Source organism: Candoia aspera, chromosome 6 (assembly GCF_035149785.1).
Source record: "Candoia aspera isolate rCanAsp1 chromosome 6, rCanAsp1.hap2, whole genome shotgun sequence".
Taxonomy (NCBI): Eukaryota; Metazoa; Chordata; class Lepidosauria; order Squamata; family Boidae; genus Candoia; species Candoia aspera.
The window spans coordinates 57,724,555-57,745,376 of NC_086158.1; the positions used below are offsets into that span (position 1 = coordinate 57,724,555).

Sequence of the window (20,822 nt, forward strand, 5' to 3'; positions counted from 1 at the left end):
CAATTTCATGTTAAAATAGCTTAATAAGGAAGTAGATAATAATACCCTTTATTGTTCACATTTTATATTGATTAATATAAATTAATTTAATTAATTCATGCATTCAATTCTTTATCAGCTGTACCAGCAAGTAAATACAGCCACTGAACATAATGATGATATATATGCATTGTAAGGCTTTAATATGTGTGCATTTCTGACTGTATATCATGTCATTCATGAAGTGTGTGTGTGTTTGATTACTGTCTATAATTTGAATGGCAAAGCTCTTCAATTTTTAGAGACCTCAGGTCTTTTCTAGATTTGTGTTTGCTGAAAATGTTGTATTTCCCCAATGATTGAGTCAAAGTTGATGTCATTTACTTGAAAAGCACGAAATGAACATTGATGTAGCTATGACTTAGCTCCATTATATTTTAAATTTCCAGTGCTTCAGAATTTTTCTCTTAACTAGCTGATGACCTCTTATAAGTCTGATGAATCCTTCCTCCTCTTCAAGTCTGTGGACTATATAGAATGAGACATAAACATATTGGATCAGAGCCTTATTTTAGAGGAGCAACACGATGATACAGGTAGTCTTTGTTTAGTGACCACAATTGGTTTTGGTGATTTGGTCATTAAGCAAAATGGTTACTAAGTGAAATTCATGACTGTGACTGTGCTTACAATTTTACTTCAGCTTTACTTTGCTTGACAGCATGAGAAGGATACCAGCCCAAACAGCCGGGTGAGCCCAAATGGCAGGGAAGTTTTCTGGAACTCAACTCATGAGGAATCTGGGTAAAAGGGCAAATCTTAGAGCCCTTTTTCCCTACTTCCCCACCCTTGGGAATGCTCACCGTGGTGCTGGGATAATTAGCAAGAAGGAAATTAATGTTTGAATTTATATTCATTGTAGAGGAAGGGATTACAAGAGAGTCGGCAAGCACACAATGGGGAATACACAACAAAAGGAATGTGCTAGCACCAGCTGTTTTGTTTGCTGCTTAGGAGGCAAACAAAAGCCTTCAGTGTAAAACTGATTAGGGTATTTATGACCGTTGCAGCATCCCATGGTCACATGATTGCCATTTGGGCACTTCGCAGCCCGCACGCATTTACGGCCTACAGCGTCCCACGGTCAAGTGATTACCATTTGTGTGCTTCGCAACTGGCTTGTGACAGACTTAATAGAGAAGGCAGAGGTAAAATTCTAAGCTGTAGTCATGTGATGTTTCACTTAATGACCATGGCGCTTTGCTTAACGACTGAAGGGGAAGAGAGGTCAGAAGCCTGTCACAGTTACGTGATGTTTTGCTTAATGACTGTGGCACTTAGCGATGGAGTTACTGGTCCCAATTGTGGTCACTAAGCAAGGACTACCTATAACTGACTGTAATGGTGAATACATGACTGAAAGAGATGCTGCAAAGGTCATAAATGCATGCGTTGGTCACAAAATTACTTTTTTATCACCATTATAATTGTGAATGGTCACTGTCTGAGGTAGTTGCTAAAAGAGGACTACCTGTAGTTGGTTTAATTTATCTGGAAGGCAGTATGTCAGGGAAGGCTGGTATGCACTTTTAAAATATAGACTGAGCTGTCCTAAAATTATCTACAGAGATGTATTTATACTTACAAATGCTCACTGAAAAAATATGAATGTAACAAATTGTTTTCAGAATTTGCCTTGTGTACCCCCTAGCCAATGAAGTCTGTTATGAAAGAATAGGCTGCTTTTCTAATAAACCTCCTTGGTCAGGAATACCTGGGAGACATCTGTTCGGCTTACCTGCATCTCCAGAAAGTATGAATATCTCTTTCTCGCTTTTCACAAAAGAAACTGGAAATCTGTCACAAGTGAGATTATTATAATTGTTGTTATTTCTGCTGCTGCTGTTTTATTATCTGATTATGATTCATTTGTAGTACTTGCATATATCTTTTCTTTTCTTTCTTTCTATAGCATCAAGAAACAAAGGAGGGTTTATTTTTCAAGCCCTGGCTAATTAGATGGATAAAAACGCATACTGCTAGTTGTAGATAAATGCAATTATAGATCTTGTTATTTAACCAGTGGTTGCCTGAATTAGTATTAATAAAAGCACCCAGTTACCCAAAATATCAAAATTGGCTAAGAATATTTGCAGTTCAAAATCAGAAACACAACCAATTTTCTAACAGATTGGCTGCAAAAGATCATCAGATCACTTACGATCTGATGATCTTTTCTTACCATCTGGATAACAGCAGTGGAGTGACAGGCATGTTCCATATGTCAGTCAGAGAGACTGTGAAGCTAATTGATAAGTTGTCAGCTGGAAGAGGCCAGAAACACCTGTTTGTAATGGAGTCTGTGACCCAAGATACAGTAGATGTAGCCAAAAGAAAATATATGTTACTTCAGACTTTAAGAAGAAGCTTTTGGCAACTGCCTAGCCTCAGGAATGAATGGGGCAAGACATTTGAGCCCACTTATATCCATTTATTTATTTATTTTTAAATAGAGATTAGTTAAGTTAGGCTTTGTAAGAATATTAGGACCCAAGAAAATGTGGCACATTCTTTGCTTTGACAATCATAGAAATTTGAATTAATTTGTTATATCATTGTCTTTAAATTCCATGCAGAAAATATTATACAGTAAAACTTCAACTCTCCAAAATTCTTACTTCTCCCCATTGAGGAAAACTCGCTTTGTTATCCATGGATTTACAAGCACTGGAAAATATGGCTGGGTTGTAGAGCTGTGTTTGGTATGAGATTTCTTATTCTGTGGAAGATACTAGAAAATGAGGGGAAAACATTAATATGCCTCTTTTGCCTAATAAATATATGGCTTAAGTCATGGGTTGGCAACAAAGAGTCCATGGGCATCAGGGGACTGCTGATATTCCAAACAGGTCCTTTGCCCTCCAATGTATTTTTTGTTTTGTTTTAAAATAATAATATATATTTATAATACCACCCCTGGAACAGTTGTTGGGTTTTGTTTTTATCTTTTCTGTTTGCAACTGGACTGTTTTTATTTTCACAAGTCATAAGATACCTGTAGGCATATCTTACAGATCAGTTACTTCCTACTTGTAAAGCACCATGATATGTATTATATATGCTAATGTGCAGGAAATTGGTAGGTTAGCCTGGTCTGCATGGCTTGGACTGAATTACAAATCCCTATGGAACTTAAGAACTCAGTGATCAGCTATTTTTTAAAGCATCCATTCTGTTGGTATTAATCATCCAAATGTAATTTTTTTAATGTATCACTCTGATGCTATAGCTTCTGGTGGATGTGGAAGACATTAACTGTTTTGTTGTTGACTGGGAAGATGGAGCTAAGTGCACATACTTCATTGCTGGCAGCAATATCCGTGTTCTTGGAGCAGTGATAGTTTATTTTATCAGTACCATGATGGTAAGATTTTAAGCTAAACACATTATGAAACATCAAAGATTCTGATACTACCTACAGAAATCACACATTATCAATCTATTTACCAGTATATCTATTTTTATTGTACAAAATAAACTTTAAAGTATTGTAGATAGAAAAATAAGAATATTTAGATTAAGCTGTCAACCTTTGTACACATGCACCTTTTAAGATTCTCATATGAAGTTGTTATGTTCAAATCTAGAATAAATAAAATAAATAGAATAAAATGGATGCTAATTTTTTAAATGTTTCCCCACAGTTTTACAATACTTTTCTTTTTCTTTTCTAAAAATCTTCTAGGCAACATTTAAGCACTAAAATTTCTCAGGAATGTTTATGTAAAAATAATAAACCAATAAATAGTAGCAATAACATCAACACTCCAAGACAAAATCCCAGTTCCAGTTAAAATCTGGAGCAAAACAATCAGATAAATCCTTTAGGGGAATGTGTAGCTTATTAAACTGGTTTGAGGGCTTTTTAAATTTTTAAATTATTTATTTATTTATCAAATTTGTTACCGCCCAACTCCTTCCACCAGAGGAGATGGGCAGTGACAAATTTATATTTTTAAAAAGTGGTTTATGATGCTGCCTGTTGCATCTTAAGGAATTCTGTAAATGGGCTGCTATAGGAAAGACCAACCTAGCAGTTCTCAAATGAGACAACTGGGAAGGTCCTTTGTCCCTGATCTTTAAGTAAATCAAGATTCTTGAAATTCTTATGAATTGCTATCAAGTTCCAGTTGCAGTAATGATAATGATAATGATAACACTGTTATTGTTTCCATAATGTAGTGCAGAGATAATCAGGTATGCAATAAAAATTAAGCAAAATTAATAAACAAATTTTGAGATTCTATAAAATCAGGTTAATAGCTATTAAAATATTTGTTGCAGGAACATCTTCATGTAATGACAGTATGAAAAAATTATCTATCACACTCATCTGTGGCATTTCCATGTCTTTTGAAGCCTTATGGGTGAACATAACAGAAACAGTATTACTTCTTGAGAAACAGTATTTCACACAATATAAAAAAGATGTAGTATTCTTCTGAAATATTAATATAACTTCCATCCAGCCTAACATTGTGATCAAACACTTGAGCACTGATTCACTTTCATATAAACAGTATATTACAAAGTCCCACTGAAATTATTCTAGATCTTATAAATTATATAATTTGGGAGTACTATATTGAGATTTCCTATAATTTTAATAGTTGAAAATATTTGGTCAGAATATTCTGTTTAAACCATGGGTTCAAAGTCTGTCTAACAGGTAGCTGATGTATATTTTGAAGCTGAGAAGGTGTAGAGAACTGTGGTCAATGTAATCAACATCATTATGAGTCCTAAAAATAGATCAGTTTTATTACAACACATGCAAAATTCTGCTCCATCTGCAAAATGCAACAAATGCTGATTTACTTGCTAATCATTCTCCCCTTTATTGAATTACTAGAAAATCTACCAGTATTGTCCTTCCAACATCCACCTCATTGGCCACAGTCTTGGTGCTCATACTGCTGGAGAGGCAGGAAGACGACTTCAAAGTGTTGGCAAAAAATCTCCAGGCATTGGAAGAATAAGTGGTATGCTATCCTATCTTATCACACGTTGCAATCTTGATTGAAAGAGAGAAAGGCTTGAAGTGGAAGTCAATCAATTTGAGGAAGATATGGAACTAAACCAGGTTAAAGGTAAAATAAGTTGTTTCTGATGAGCCTCAGTCTTCCTGTGACATTCATTAAGCATCCTGCTTCAGAAATGCTGCTCATGTTTTCATAATCACATAATCTATTCCATATATATATATATATATGAAGACAGCATCAATTGCAGGCAACATGCCCAATTTAAAAAGGCAGCATGCATTATTTATCTCCTTTTTTCTCTCCTAGTTTTAGGCAAGTTGGAGATTGTCCTCTTTCCACCCATTCCCATCCACCCAATAAGCTCAGGAAAGAAGCCAGCAAGATAGACTAACAACATTCCAATTTTCACTGAACAAATCAATTGGAAGAACAACAAATTGGTGTAACATCTTCCTGTGCTGACATAAAAACCTGGACATTTCTAGCCAGGGATATTGAGCTGGCCCTGGACAACATATGCATATTCTGTTACCATTCCATCTCCATCATTCTCTGTTTCCTTGCCTTTCTCTTCTTTTGTCTATAGTTTCTATACTAGACATTCTGAACTGGCACTATTTAACTTTTTTTTTCCTTTTTTTTTTTACATTTGGGGATGCAACAGAGCAAGTTGCAGTTGCAGCTGGCTTTTTTTTTCCCTAGATGGCTTCCAGAGAAGGAAGAGGTAGACAATAAATATAGATGGTGCAAAATTTGGGTGCCCTCCATGTTGAAGAGTGATAAACTGCAGTCAACCTGATCTACCAATATCACTGCAGCTACAGTATGATTTCAAAGTTCAGTAGTATAATTCTCTGTAGTTTTACATGGTTATTTTAACTGCAGCAAGCACTACTTATGTATGAAAATCATCACTGTTTTATTCGGTGCAATGTGGACTAGCCTCCTCATGGTGCACCCCGGGCAACATGACTTGTCACGGCTAAATAGTCTACACATCTGGCTGCTGGACCTTACAAGGATTTCCCAGCAAGAAAAAGCAGCATGAACACCGAACTGCTATGCCATACGATTAAAAAAAAAATGTTTTTTTCATAATCATATATAAAGTATCAGCACGTTTTGGTGATTTCACATCTTTTTTCATATGTTTAATGGGATTTATTGCAGTATGATGGACTTCTTTTATACACTTTTGTAGATTCATTATTACCAGGCTATTTGTAAGACTGTTTATCATCACATAGACCTGCATTTTTAATCCAAAAGGAAAAAAAAATCCAATTTCTTGTGGGATTATTTTCTCTCTATTTAGGTTTAGACCCAGCAAGGATTGGTTTTGAAGGATTCCCTGAGATGGTCCGGCTGGATCCTTCTGATGCTGAATTTGTGGATGTCATACATAGCAATGCTGCCCAATTTCCTCTAGGTAAATGGCCAGACACAACTGAATCTTGTGACAGAAGCAATATGTCATGCGCTGCCTGCCTCTGAATAATACTCAGACACTGGTTCGTGGATCAGGCTCTGATTTATTCACAGCGCAGTTACAGCATTGGAAGAAAAAAGCTGAGAGTGACAGGAGCGCGCCGGTGCGGGGTTTAAATACCCCGCGCCGGTCAGCGCCCCCTCACTCGCGGTCACGTCACCCCCCTTTGTCCAATACGTTGCCCTGCCGGTGGGTGAGGGGTTCCGGGATCGCCCATCATCAGGTTTTCTATTCCTCTGGTGATTGCTGTCAGCTGGGCGATCTCCGTTGTATTGGCGCTGATGGCTTGGGTGTGCTCTGCGATCCGTTTAGTTATTGTTTGTTGGCCGTTAGTCGTTGTGGGTTGATGGCTACTTATCTTGAGCCCCTTCACCTATTTCCTTGCTATTGTCATGTGTGCCATTGCGCTGATGACTTCAGCTCAACGGCACTCATGACATACTGCCCCCTTTCCGAATAGTGCTCCCCCCCGGTTTTCTGGTTTTTTTTTTTTCGGTGGAGCTGTCAAACGGCACTTTTTTTTTTTTTTTTTTGAAATTCCCGCCGGAGTAGTTGTCGCCCCTCCCTTTGCTCCTCCCTCTACCACGTGCCTTCCCAGGGTGTGTCCCTGGTGCGCATGCTCGGGTCCTATCCTGGCGTGCGCATGCTCCAGCCACACCCTGTTTGTTTGGCTCAGTTCGGCGAGGAGAGAGGCGTGGCTGGTCGGGTGCTTATCAGCTCCAGGTAGGGCCCTTCTTTTTTTTCCATTTAAAGTGCGTCGCCTTTGTTGTATCTCCTGGGCGTTGCCCCCAGGTTGCCCTGTTGACTTGCTTGCCACTCCCCCGCGGCCGGGGGGGCGGGGGGAGGGTGCTGGCGAACGCTTGTCACCACCTCGTGGGCCCGGGGCGGGGGGAGTGAGTCCCGGGGGGGGAGGTCCACCCAAGTCGCGGGCTTGGGGGGGCCCTTTCCCTTGGGGCACGGGAGGCGGGGGGGCCTGCGGGGGGGGGTTTGGCTTGCTGACCTTGGTTGTGGTTTGTCGGGGTATGCCCGGTGAAATGCTCTGGTCAGGTCAGGCGCGTTAACGTTGTGCGCCGCCACCCATTCCGGGTGGGGGAAGTGTTTCCACCTGACCAGATAGTGTAGAGTTCCTCGTTGCTTGCGGGAGTCGAGGATGTCCCTTATTTTGAAGTGGTGTTGCCCGTCGATCATCACCGGTGCGGGCTGTGGCGTGCTTGGGTGCCATCAGGAGGTGGTTGCCGGTTTCAGGAGGCTGGTGTGGAACACCGGGTGGAGTCTCCGTAGGTTGTGTGGCAGGTCCAAGCGTATTGCTACCGGGTTCACTATTTGCGTGACTCGGAACGGCCCGATGTACTTAGGCCCCAGTTTTTTCGAGGGTTGGGTTGACTTTAGGAACTTGGTGGATAGGTAGGCCATATCCCCCGCTTGGAACGTCGGTTGTTGGCGCCGGTGCTTGTCGGCCTGCTCTTTGTAGGCTGCCTGTGCATCCTTCAGCGCCGCCGTGATTACTGGCCATGCTTCCGCGATCTTCCGTCCCCAGTCGCTAGCGTCCACCTGGGGTTCCGGGGGTTGAGGTAGCTCCGGTATGGGGATGAAGTCGCGCCCCGAGACTACTTCAAACGGAGTTTTCCCCGTGCTCGTGTGGACGGCGTTGTTGTATGCGACTTCGGCGAACGGGAGCAGTTCAGCCCAGTCGTCTTGGTGGTAGTTAGTATATGATCGTATGAATTGCTCTAAGGTGGCATTAAGAACCTCTGTGGCTCCGTCCGTCTGGGGGTGCCAAGCCGTAGATAGGGCCTGTTGGGTCCCCGTCAGCTTTAGGAAGGCCCGCCAGAATTTGGAGGTGAACTGTGTGCCCCTGTCAGTCACCACACGTGCGGGACATCCGTGTAGCCTGTACACGTGGATGAGGAAGAGTTTGGCTAGCTGTTGTGAGGATGGGACCGACGTGCAGGGGATGAAGTGGGCCTGCTTTGAGAAGTAGTCCTTCACCACCCAAATGGCCGTTTTCTTCTGGCTGGGTGGGAGGTCCACTATAAAATCCATAGAGATTTCCTCCCATGGGCGGGAGGGTTCTGCCACCCGTTGTAATAGCCCCGCGGGTTTGCCTGGTGCCCGTTTGGCCCTAGCGCACGTTGGGCAGGACGCTACGTAGGCTTTTACGTCTCACCTGAGCGCGGGCCACCAGAATTGACGCCGTGTTAGGTGTAGGGTCTTGAGGAACCCAAAGTGTCCCGCTTGTTTGGCGTCGTGTGACCTATGCAAGATCGCCTGGCGTTGCGAGTCCGGGACGTAGATTCTGCCTTCCCCCCATGCCAGGTCCTGTGCCATTGTTACCTTGTCGGGGTTTGCCAGGAACCAGGGGTCGGTTTTGAGGGCGGCGGCGAGGTCCGTGCGCATTCCCCCTGGTAGTTGCGGTTGGCTTCTTCCGGTCGCGGGTTGTCCCGCCGTCGGCTGCGCCGTAGAGTCGAGCTGCCTCCGCGCGCCGCTTCGGGTGGTCACGGCCATCCCCAGTTGCGAGGCGGATAGGACCGTCCCAATGGTGTCTGGGGCGGGCTCTTCGTCTTGGGGCAGTCGGGAGAGGGCGTCGGCCAGGAAGTTCTTTTTGCCCGGCATGAACTTCAGCTGGAAATTAAAGCGGCTGAAGAATTGAGCCCATCGGACCTGTTTTGGGCTAAGGCGTCTAGGCGTTCGTAGGGCCTCGAGGTTCCGGTGGTCAGTCCAGACCTCGAATGGTTGGGTGGCTCCCTCGAGTAGGTGTCGCCATGTCTCTAGCGCTGATTTCACCGCGAAGGCTTCTTTCTCCCAGACGTGCCATCGCCTTTCTGTCTCGGAGAACTTCCTTGACAGGTAGGCGCATGGTTTCAGGAGTCCCGTGGGGTCTTTCTGTAGCAGGATGGCTCCCAGGGAGAAGTCTGAGGCATCGGCTTGGACCACGAACGGCCGTTCTGGGTCCGGGTGCGCGAGGATTGGCTCCGTAGTGAACAGCGCTTTCAGCTTGTTGAATGCGGTCTGGCACGCGGGAGTCCAATTCAGCACTGTGCCTGGGTTCTTGGCGCGTCGGGTGTCCCCCACCCCTTTGGTTTTGAGGAGGTCCGTTAGGGGGAGGGCTATCTCTGCGAACCCCCGGGCGAATGACCTGTAAAAATTCGCAAATCCGAGGAAGCTCTGTAGTTGGCGTCTGTTGCGGGGGCGCTCCCAGTTTAGCACCGCTTCGACTTTTGCGGGGTCCATTTCGATGCCATCCCCGGAGATTCGGTACCCCAGGTAGTCTAGGCGCTCTTTGTGAAACTCGCACTTTGTAGGCTTGGCATAGAGCTGCGCCCTTCTGAGCTTGTCGAGGACTTGCCTGACTAGGGTCACATGTTCCTCGTGCGTTTTTGTGTAAATAAGGACATCGTCGATGTAGACCAGGACCCCTTTGAACAGATGTTCATGCAGTACCTCATTGATGAGCTGCATGAACACCCCAGGGGCCCCCGCGAGTCCGAAGGGCAGTACTTTGTACTGGAAGGCGCCTAGGGGGCAGTTGAACGCCGTCTTCCATTCGTCCCCCTCCCTGATTCGGATGCAATAGTACGCCTCGCGAAGGTCCAGTTTGGAAAAGACTTTGCCCGTGGACAGGTGGGCGAGCATGTCCTTCACCAGGGGTAAGGGGTATTTGTTGGACAGGGAAGCCGCGTTTAGGCCCCGGTAGTCGGTGCAGAGCCGTAGGGTGCCGTCTTTCTTCTCCCGGAATAAGACGGGGGCTCCGACCGGTGAGCATGCTGGCTCTATGAATCCCCTGTCTAGGTTTTTATCGATGAACTCCCGGAGGGTTGCCATCTCCTTCGGGGTCATCGAGTAGATCTTTGGTCTAGGTAAGGGGACGTCGGGCAGTAGGTCGATCCGGCAATCCGTCTTGCGGTGGGGGGGTAGTTGGTCAGCTTCTGCCTCTCCGAAGACCTCGGAGAAGTCGGCGTATTGTTCCGGTAGGTCTGCTGTGGTAGCGGCGTTGTCTTGTGTGGTCGCCTCTGCTCGTCCTACAGTGGGGTTGGTTCTGCCCGCTGGAACTGGTGCTCGATACTCGCCGTCGCCGAATGTGAAGGTGCGGGTCTCCCAGTTGATCCGCGGGTTGTTTGTCGCGAGCCATGGCATCCCCAGGACTGCAATGGGCCGTCCGATGTGCGTGACGACGAACGATGTGCGCTCGGTGTGAGTGCCCATTTGCAGGGTGACCGGCTCGGTTTGTAGCGTGGCTGGTTTCCCTCCCGCTGTGGAGCCGTCCAGCTGGTGGAATGCCAGCGGCATGGGGAGGGGGAAGCAGCGGAGGTCGAGTTTGGCGACTAGGTCGGGGTGGATGAGGTTTTTTGAGCACCCCGAGTCCACTAGTGCCGCGGCCGTGGTGGCTCTGTTGCCGGCAGAGAGTTTGATTGCTGCCATTATTACGGGGCTTTCGTCGTTCCGTCGAGGTGGTCCGCGCTGCTGTCCCACCGCCTGCCTCGCCACGCGTTTCAGGGCAGGCGGGGAGCTTTTCCCACCGGCTGGTCGGGGTCTGCGTTATCCTCTTCCCCCCAGTAAGCGTCCCAGCCTTCCTCTGGTGTCGCTGTGGCCACGGTCATTCGGCGGTGAGGGGGCGGCCCCAGGTTGGGTGGTTTGGGGCTAATTTTCGGGGTGGGTTTGGGCACACTGGTCGGCGGTCGGTTGGCGAAGCAATCCACCGTCTTGTGCCCTAATTTGCCACACCTCCCGCAGGGCTCCCGGTTGAATTTCTTTTTTGGGTATATGGGGCCGGCCATCCCCACGTGTGGTGCGGGTACCTTTTTTCCGGCATAGTTTGTGTCTTCCGTGGTTGTCATGAGGAAGGTGCGGTGCGCGTGTTCGGCTTTCCCCGCGAGGTGGATCCACCCGTGTAGCGTTTCTGGGTCGTCGCGGTAGAGGGCCCATTGGAGAACGTCGCGGTTGAGCCCCCTTTTGAACATTTCCAGCAGGGTGGTCTCGGACCAGTCGCTGACCTTCCCCGCGAGGGCTTTGAACTCCAGGGCGTAGTCAGGGACCATGCGTGTGCCCTGTTTAAGTCTTTGGAGTGCGCTTTTCGCCCTTACTTTGGCTAGGGGGTCTTCGAAGTAGTTTTTCATCTCATTGATGAAAGCAGGGAAGGTGGCGAGGGCGGGGGAGCTGGACTCGTACAGTTGGACGTACCAGTCCGCCGCCCTGTCTTGGAGTTTGATCGCCACGGCGGCGATCTTGTCGGCCTCGGAGTCGTAGGAGTGTCCATGCCTCCCCATGAACTCCCTAGCGTTCGTGACGAAAAACGAGAGTTTCGTGGGGGTCCCATCGAAGAAGATGGGGAAGTCCTTTGGGGCCCGGGCGTTTTGCGCGGCCCTGCCTCTCGCTTCCCGGTCTGTGGTGTCGTCCGCCTGTGCCATCTGCTGACCCTCCGCTGGCCCGTGGGGGTTCAGTGCTTCGCTCGGGGTGTGGGCCTGTGCGGGGACGTCGTTGGGTGGCGCGGGGGGCATAAGCGACTGGAGCATGGTCCGGAGTTCCGTCAGTTGAGCCCGCATGGCCGCGAGTTCAGCTCGTGCCTCCTCGTCCACAGCCCGCGCCGCCGCTGGGGCCGGTTCCGTTGGCGCGTCCTCGGGGGTGGGTTGCCGGCGGGGTTCATCGTCCCTCTGCCGCAGGTCCGCTTCCTCCGCCGTCTGCTGGGTGTCTCCATCGTCCTCCTCCGTGTTGACCGCCGTTGGGCTGTCACTCCACGCCCGTTGCTGGGGTGCGATGTGGGGCGCGGGGTCCTCTGCTGGTTTCGGAAGTCGTGCTGCTCCCTCCCGCGGTCGGGTTGCCTCCGTCGCCATCTCCCCTTGGGGTTGGAGCTGAGGCTCGGGTCGGGTGGGGTGGGCGTCCATGGCTCCGGGAGTCCGCGGTGCCTCTGGCCTTGGTCGGTCCTCCTCTGTCTCTTGCCGCGCGGCTCGCCCTCCTTGCCCGCGCCGCTCCGGCCTCATCTTGCTGGTCTTCTCGCCGTCTACTCCTCCCGCGGCTCGTTGTCGTCCGGTGGGGCTCGGCGAGGCTGAGTTTATGACTCTCAGCTTTATGTCATGCGCTGCCTGCCTCTGAATAATACTCAGACACTGGTTCGTGGATCAGGCTCTGATTTATTCACAGCGCAGTTACAGCGTCGGAAGAAAAAAGCTGAGAGTGACAGGAGCGCGCCGGTGCGGGGTTTAAATACCCCGCGCCGGTCAGCGCCCCCTCACTCGCGGTCACGTCACCCCCCTTTGTCCAATACGTTGCCCTGCCGGTGGGTGAGGGGTTCCGGGATCGCCCATCATCAGGTTTTCTATTCCTCTGGTGATTGCTGTCAGCTGGGCGATCTCCGTTGTATTGGCGCTGATGGCTTGGGTGTGCTCCGTGATCCGTTTAGTTATTGTTTGTTGGCCGTTAGTCGTTGTGGGTTGATGGCTACTTATCTTGAGCCCCTTCACCTATTTCCTTGCTATTGTCATGTGTGCCATTGCGCTGATGACTTCAGCTCAACGGCACTCATGACACAATAACAGTAATCAATCATGTAACATACTCTGAATTTATTACAGGATATGGGATGCTTCAGGCCACTGGTGATATAGACTTTTATCCCAATGGTGGAAAGATTATGGTCGGGTGTAATGACGTAATTACACCAGTGAGACAACATGATCAGGAAGGCCTTCCTAAAGGTAACCCTGTCCTCATTTTCAGCATTTACATTCGCATGATCTACTTGTGATCAAATACTTCTAATCCAGACAGAGTCTGTTAGGACTGGGTGGATGTATTGCTCTGTCCTCAGACCATCAGGATTGGGTCACAGATTCTTTTGGATTGGGAAGCAATGAGCACACCAATATGAGTACTTAAGGCTTTATTCCAAGGCAGTACGAGAAAATACGGCCTTGGAATAATAACAGTGTAATGTTCAGAACTACTGAAGATACACAGAACAAAAGAAAGAAGAAAAGACAGACCTTCTGCCCTTCTGCTAATAAGGGAACTCCAAAGAGATAACAGAGAGTAGACCGCCTTCAAAGCCACCGAATATGCAGCAACTTTCCAGTGAGGTTTCCATCTCATGGGGGTTTCTGACCAGCTAATATGGACTCCAAACCATAATTAATAACACCAATTTTCAATAGCTTTATCTCACTTGGTTCTGCCAAGTACAAGGAAGAAAAGTTTACCTTATTCTTGGAATGCTTTGCCTACTCCTGCCAACAATGAGACCATTCCAAGGTTAAGGAGTATTTATTTATACTAGGTGGTTTTATATCAAAGATGACAAAGATAATCTCCCTCTACATGGTGTTTCATACCAAGGACAGAACAAAACTAATAAAATAAATGCTTAATTCTGTAATACTCAGTCATTAAATGAGAGTATAACATTCTGTGCACCATGCACCTAAGAGAGAGAGGTACACACCACTATCCAATTCCGTCTTTCAATCTGCTGGTAAAACCACTGGATATTCTCACCTTAAAGGCCGGGCCTCACTGCCAATTAGTAAGAGTATTTATTTGAGGAACATTGAAAAACAAAACAAAATGGACACAAATCCACAGCAAACTGGGACGAACATCATTTGAATCAATAATCTTCTAAAAACAAATAATCTTTTTGTGCCGTGAGCCTGCACTCTTTAAAATATTATTTTGTCTGCCAAGGGATTCAGGAGATGAGCTACAAAATTATCCAAGGGGGCAATTGTAGAAATGTTGACTATTCTGAGGGAGGGGGAATTATGTTTTATAGAAGCTTTAAGCCTATCACACCAATTTTATTTCATTTTTCACTGAAAATCAAACTGCTATTACTCAGCAGTTTGATGGCATTTTGGTGTGGCAATCTTGAGAGGCTCTGGGGGCTCAACAAAGGGCGTGATAGGGCCACATTCAGCCCACAATGCAGCATATAATTTTCACCAAACAAATTGTCTCAACCTTCTACCCAGTTCCCAACCAATAGCTACCATAATATCCATTATGTTTCCTTCTCCCACTAATGTATTCATGCTCACAGTAATGCACTCACTGGATTTATATTCCACCTGCTCTCTGTGAACTCAAGGTGCTGTACGCATCAGTCCCTTTGCTACTTTTATTCTCACAAAAATAACCCTGTGAAGTAGGCTGGGCTGAAAGGCAGTAAATGAGATGGAGCTTGACATTTTAATAAAAACAAAGTCACTCACAGGAGACAAAGTAGAACAAACTTGCATTGCGCTTAAAGTTCTGCATCTGGTTTCATCCTGAACGGAATCAGGCTTCTACTATATTACAAGCAATGATGGAGTTATCAAGATTTCTTTTGGCAGAGATTTGTTCTGTTGGAAACTGCCATCACTCACGAAGTCACGAGTACTACAGATACAGCATTCTCTACCCCAGTGGATTCCTTGCCTATCCCTGCAAATCATACAAATCTTTTCAAGCGGTAAGCATGATATTCTGCCCTGGTTCAATCCAATCAGCTTCTCTAAATAGATACATTTGAAGTATAAGCATGGCAGTATACACTGGAATCCATTTGTTCCCCTGCTATCCAACAAAATGTATTAGATCATTAGTATAGTTCAATATGGCTAAAGAACAAATCCACATTTTTAAGGAAAAACAAATCAGTAAACTCTGAGCTTTTGTTTTCAGTATCAGGCCTCAAATATGTGAGATACTACAAAGTGTTGAATATGTTCACACAATACATTTTTATCACCGTCAAATAACCACCAGTTCCAGGCTTGAGTAGGAAATTCCTCATTGAGTTACTCTCTTCCTCCACATTATTATCTCCTTGCAGTTGCTGTTTCTTCTGTTACTTCCAAAGAGCTGGACTAAGTAAGGGTCCTTGCTGCAAAAGTAAAAGGATTAGTAACAAGCCAAGGAGAAGCTGGTGGATAGCAGTGGATATCCTATCAAAAAGTAGGTGTTGGCAGGTGCCACCACCACCTTCACATATCCAGGATATAGTATCAAACTATTTGTGCAAACCAGCTTTCTAGCACCTCTCATCTTAGAAATTAAACCTTCACTTTAATCTTTCACTGTTGGTTGAGTGGTTAGTGGGTAGGGGGAGGCATCAATAATAGTGAATAAAGTCAAAACAACCAAGACAGCCAACAGAACTGAAATAATCACATCTGCTATTTGCAATTTGAAGTGCTAAGACAGGATAGCAGTGGATACTTGATACAATAAAGGAATGTAGAATAATGGAAAGAGTGAAAAGCCTTGAAAAAGCCTTTGAAACCAATCCATTCATTTTATCCTAGGGTAATTGCTTTCCATGTCCCAAGGGAGGCTGCCCAGTAATGGGTCACTATGCTGATCAGTCCCGTGATAAATTGAAGAAAACCAATCAAAGCTACTATCTAAACACAGGACGTAGGGAGCCCTTCACCAGTGAGTGTTGTGAAGTATGTGTGAGATACTCATGTATGAGTGAAACTGCAAAGGAATCTACTAATTTAGGATTGGTTTTGGCTGTCAGTACAGTGGCCACATTTCTGAAATTTAAAGCTGCACGTAGAGCTATAACTTTCCAGGCAAAATATACTATTTTCTATGTGTAGCCAGGGAATGGAATTTCCATGCACACTCGTGCTGACAGGATAGCAGGCAATGTGACATGTCTTCTTGCCTGGATGTCTTCATGGAAATCTCACTTCTGTATTTGGCATTGTAAGGAATATATGACTAAATTCACAGCCAATCTCTTTTGACCAAACTGGAAATGTTAACTACACTAAATGATTAAAGATTGCACTGAAGCAATCACTCTTCCTGTCTGGTCATACATACAAAGATAGCATACTGTACATATATTGTAGGCTACAGTTCTAAGCCCATAAACTTGTAAAGACAAACTGCCAAGATTTATCTTCCAAGAAAAATTTTGATCCTGTTAACGCTTCAAGAACGAGCAGTTAATCTTTTGATGTACAGGGATGAGTAAATCTTGTTTATGGAGAAGAGTACAAAAATAAAACAAAAATAGTGTATTTTGCCGATATGAGCTCCTTCTTCAAAAGAAACAGTCTGGAACAATCTTCCTGGTGGCCTTTGTTGAAATCTCATCTGACGCCAATATTGTATCCTTTTCAAAATTGGGCAACACCTCGTTATTTCCCAAGGTAGTTTGAAATTGAAGTCAAGGGGGAAAGGTGGGAAGAATATTTAGGCTTTATAATGTTTTTATGGTGCTGAATATCTGATTTTTGTTTAAATTGTGCATAAATCCACATTTGAATAAGGCATGATGGTTTTTTTAAATATTTGAATATTACATATTTAAATTCTTGTTTTCTTATTCCAACCCATTTTAAACTGTTATAGTTGGGGCTGAGGAATGGTTTTAAACTGAGTTTGTGTGCTTAGGGTTACCATCGGTCTGTTAACAGTTAAGACAAAAGTAGGAAACATCTTTTGAAACTATTTTCCCTCTAAAATAATCTTTCAGATGCCACATGCTGGTAGTGGGCTGGGGAAATTAAAACCCTGTAAATATTAATATTTATCAAAATGTCTTAAGATTCTTTAAAATTCCAAGCTTTTAAATGAATAAAAGTTTTTTTTTTCAATTTCTTATTTTAATTTCATTAAAAAGATGAATATCCTTGCCTAATTGTAGTTCATGCCTAGACATTTTTTATTTTATCTAACTGCTGTATTCATAAGATACATACTGTATTACTTAGGTTGGCGGTATAATATTTCTGTCAAACTAAATGGAATGGAACGTGTGAAAGGACAAGTAAATATAGTTTTCCACAGTAAAGATGGAGATGTAAAGAAATATCCGATTGTGAGGTACATTTCATGCTTTCTTGAAGTGGCAGGTTTTCGGTATTGCTAATTTTAGGAATAATTAGATCAATAATCCAATTAATAGTTTTTCATATTCATCATGTATAGGGCACTTCCAAAGACTTCTGCACATCTTAACTCCTAATCCAGGGGTTAAGTCTGTTTTCTAAAAGAACATATTAAAAAGGTGATTACATACATCATATATGATGCAAAAAATGAAAAAGGTGGAAAATGAAGAAGTTAGGCAATACTGTCCTTTTTTCAAAAATGAAATGTTTTCAAAAGTTTGCAATTTCTGCTTTAATACCCCACAAAATGGGTTACAGAATCAGCTTTCAGGGTGGAGAGAATGGGAATGGAATAGCTTTCATGGTGAACTGTGCTGTCTTGTAGGTGCAAAAATAATTGTTTAAGTCCAAGGAGCCTTTAATTGTGTATCATAATTAATAGACTGCTCTTGTAGCTCTTTGACTTGCATTTAGTTTTAGGGAATTCCAAGTATCACTTGACTGTCCAATTGCCATGGTACATCCAGTAATTCTGTAGAGATTAGATCTGCATCTGCCTGTCCTTTCTTTAGATGGTTTTTCCATGGTTCTTTCTCACCATGGAAAATCCATTAAAGAAGTAAGGTTATAGTAGCTGCAGAATATCTCTGAACAATAGTAATGAGAACTGTCCATTTGGAAGCATCCTCAGTTCAAAATAGAAACTAAAGATTAGTTGAATTACTTCTCTTAGGTATTATGAGTACAGGTTAGTCCTAGTAATTGGGAACAAGGTGAAATATCACAAAATAATGAGTAAGCTTTCAAATTCTTTAATAGGTGAAGGAAAAAAGGAAAGAAGAAAAATGGTACAAAAATATATATAACTATATCTATCACAGTGCCAGAACATGCTTTTATTAAATGAATCAAGCCAATAAGCAAGCCCTATAATATGGGGAAAAAAATGACAAAATGACCTAGAGTGCATTAAAAATACAATGAACAACAGAGTATTATAACCTACTTCATCAGATGTGTAATGTGACTAGAAAGTTTAGCAGTCATCTGTATAGTGGAGAGGGAAAAGATTTACAATGCAGAATAACAAAATAATAAAAGATTAAGAAAAGCTGTTTTAAATCAAATTAGAGTTGCCCCAAGTAAGCAAATGAATAGGTTAGTAGAATAGTAATAAAGATAAAAAGTGAACTAATCTTCTGCAAATTGTTGCAGTGAAGAATTACAGGCTTTGTACACAAGTTCCCAGAATATATTACAATGCCAGTATGTCCTTTGTTTGTTGGTTTGTTTTGTGCCTCAAGTCAGTGTTGACTCCTGGATAAGTCCCTGCAATTTTTCTTGGGAAGATTTTCAGAAGTGGTTTGCCATTGCCTCATTTCTAGGGCTAAGAGAGAGTGACTGGACCAAGGTCACTCAGCTGGCTTTGTGCCTAAGGTGGGACTAGAACTCAGAGTCTCCAAGTTTCTAGCCTGGTGCTTTAACCACTACACCAAACTGCCTCTCCTATGTCCTCTTTTAGAAGTGCTTTAATAACCGTATAATTGTAAGAGTAATTCACAGTGCTATTATAGAATTGGTAGATTATTTTTAATAACCTCTGTTGCTCATCTAACTTGGAATAGGATTGAGATGAATTGTGAATGAGCAATATTAATTTCACAGAATAATTGATTGTGAAATTGGCAAACACAAATCTTCAAATGTTGTACTGATGCTCTGTAATTTCTTCATTCACATATTTACAGAGGCTGCCTTAACCAAGAACAAATCTATTCAAAGCTCACAGATGTAGAAATTAATCCAGAAAATGCTTCAAGAATTGAGTTTGTTTGGTACAAGCAATTCTTTACTTTCTTTTGGGCTACACTAGGACCAGAAAAAATAAATCTGATCCGTGGGCAGGATGGATGTGTGTAAGTATAGCCATTCTGATACTTAATTTTCATAGTTTATATCAAGTTCTTTTGATACTGCAGGAAGTAATCATTTCTATCTGAGCAAGGGTAGGACTTGTGCAAGGATGGATTTGAAGTCCACTGATTGTGGCAGGAGGGAGTTATTGATCTATTATTCTGAACCGATAGAGCGAGTACATAGCAAGAACTACATGCCTCCTTGCTACATATGCAGTGGGACTTCTTTTCAATGTATTTATTTATCTGTTGGCTGGTTTTGTTCAAGGTGGGCTATGGCAATTACAAAAATATTAGTCCATAAATAAAGAAGCAACAGAAATCAGAAGCAACAACACCAAGACAAAACAAAACAAGAACAACCTCTATGTTGTAGTGCAGGGTTTCTCAACCAGGGTTCAACGAGAGGTCACTCAGGGTTCCCTGGGAGATCACAATTTATTTAAAAAATTATTTCAAATTCAGGCAACTTCACATTAAAGAGGTAAGTTTCATTCTTTATTTTTTGTTAAGAACACTGCTAATGCATATCTACAGGCCCACACATGAAATAAATATAATAATTTTGTAACTTCTGGCCTAGATTTGAGCCTGAATGCGCAGGGGTTCCCCGGGGCCTGAAAAATATTTCAAGGGCTCCTCCAGGGTCAAAAAATTGAGAAAGGCTGGTGTAGTGGCTTCCATTTGCTTAGAATGCACTTCCAATAGCTCCCCCTTTGTCGCCTCCCAAAACATTTCTAGAGCTTTGAATATGGGAGGATGGCTCAGAAAGTCCAAAATGAATGGTTCAGAGAGCCATGTGTACTACTGATAAAGTATCCTACAGCTTCTATCATAAAAACATCCTGAACAGTTCATAACATTGTCACTGTCACCTATAAACTTTTATTCCTTTTATCCAGTCAAAAATCTTAACCTTTGAGCCTTTTATACATTTATACAGTCAAAACATATCTTAAGAGGTGGAAAAGAGAAGCTAACTAACAAATGTAGGATTTACTGACAGAGGATTTTTCTCCTCCCCTTCTTCCAGGACTTCCCTTTGTGGCCATGGAAGGGTAAAAAGTGGAGTTCCTCAAATGCTTACACCTTGTTGAACATAAAAGGAGGCATAGTCATAAACTGTAAGAGTAATGAGAAACAGTTTCTTTGTGTGCCCACCGTAAGAGCTTGATGGTTTGAAATATGACTCATTCGAACAAATCTTCTGTCATTTTTTTTCATCATTTCAGCTCTGTACACCATCATCATAATTATATAAAGCAGTGTTAAATATTTTCAGCATCAATTTCTGTCTCAAAAGAAAGGTCCACATAGTTAAAGCAATGGTGTTCCCCGTAGTAACATATGGCTGCGAGAGCTGGACCATAAGGAAGGCTGAGAGAAGGAAGATCGATGCTTTGGAACTGTGGTGTTGGAGGAAAATTCTGAGTGCCTTGGACTGCAAGAAGATCAAACCAGTCCATCCTCCAGGAAATAAAGCCAGACTGCTCACTTGAGGGAATGATATTCAAGGCAAAACTGAAATACTTTGGCCCCACAATGAGAAGACAGGACACCCTGGAGAAGA

At 43.8% G+C, this 20,822-nt stretch overlaps 1 protein-coding gene across 1 annotated transcript; it reads left to right on the forward strand.

The window, feature by feature from the left end:
- The first annotated feature begins 1,794 nt into the window (after positions 1-1,794).
- On the forward strand, positions 1,795-19,256 carry LOC134500475 (pancreatic lipase-related protein 3-like). The gene is made up of 10 exons (XM_063307811.1): positions 1,795-1,845; positions 2,616-2,741; positions 3,269-3,403; positions 4,892-5,021; positions 6,340-6,453; positions 13,080-13,202; positions 14,838-14,956; positions 15,792-15,921; positions 17,217-17,328; positions 19,085-19,256. Exons 1-10 carry the CDS (start codon positions 1,795-1,797, stop codon positions 19,254-19,256), a joined length of 1,212 nt encoding a protein of 403 aa, XP_063163881.1.
- Positions 19,257-20,822: the final 1,566 nt, after the last annotated feature.

Bases quoted from the DNA above. Each gene is read 5' to 3' on its own strand.
- LOC134500475 (XM_063307811.1), top strand. From the start codon at position 1,795: ATGAATATCTCTTTCTCGCTTTTCACAAAAGAAACTGGAAATCTGTCA. The intron at 3,404-4,891 runs GTAAGATTTTAA...TTGAATTACTAG, and splicing joins ATTTTATCAGTACCATGATG to AAAATCTACCAGTATTGTCC. The intron at 17,329-19,084 runs GTACATTTCATG...ACATATTTACAG, and splicing joins AAGAAATATCCGATTGTGAG to AGGCTGCCTTAACCAAGAAC.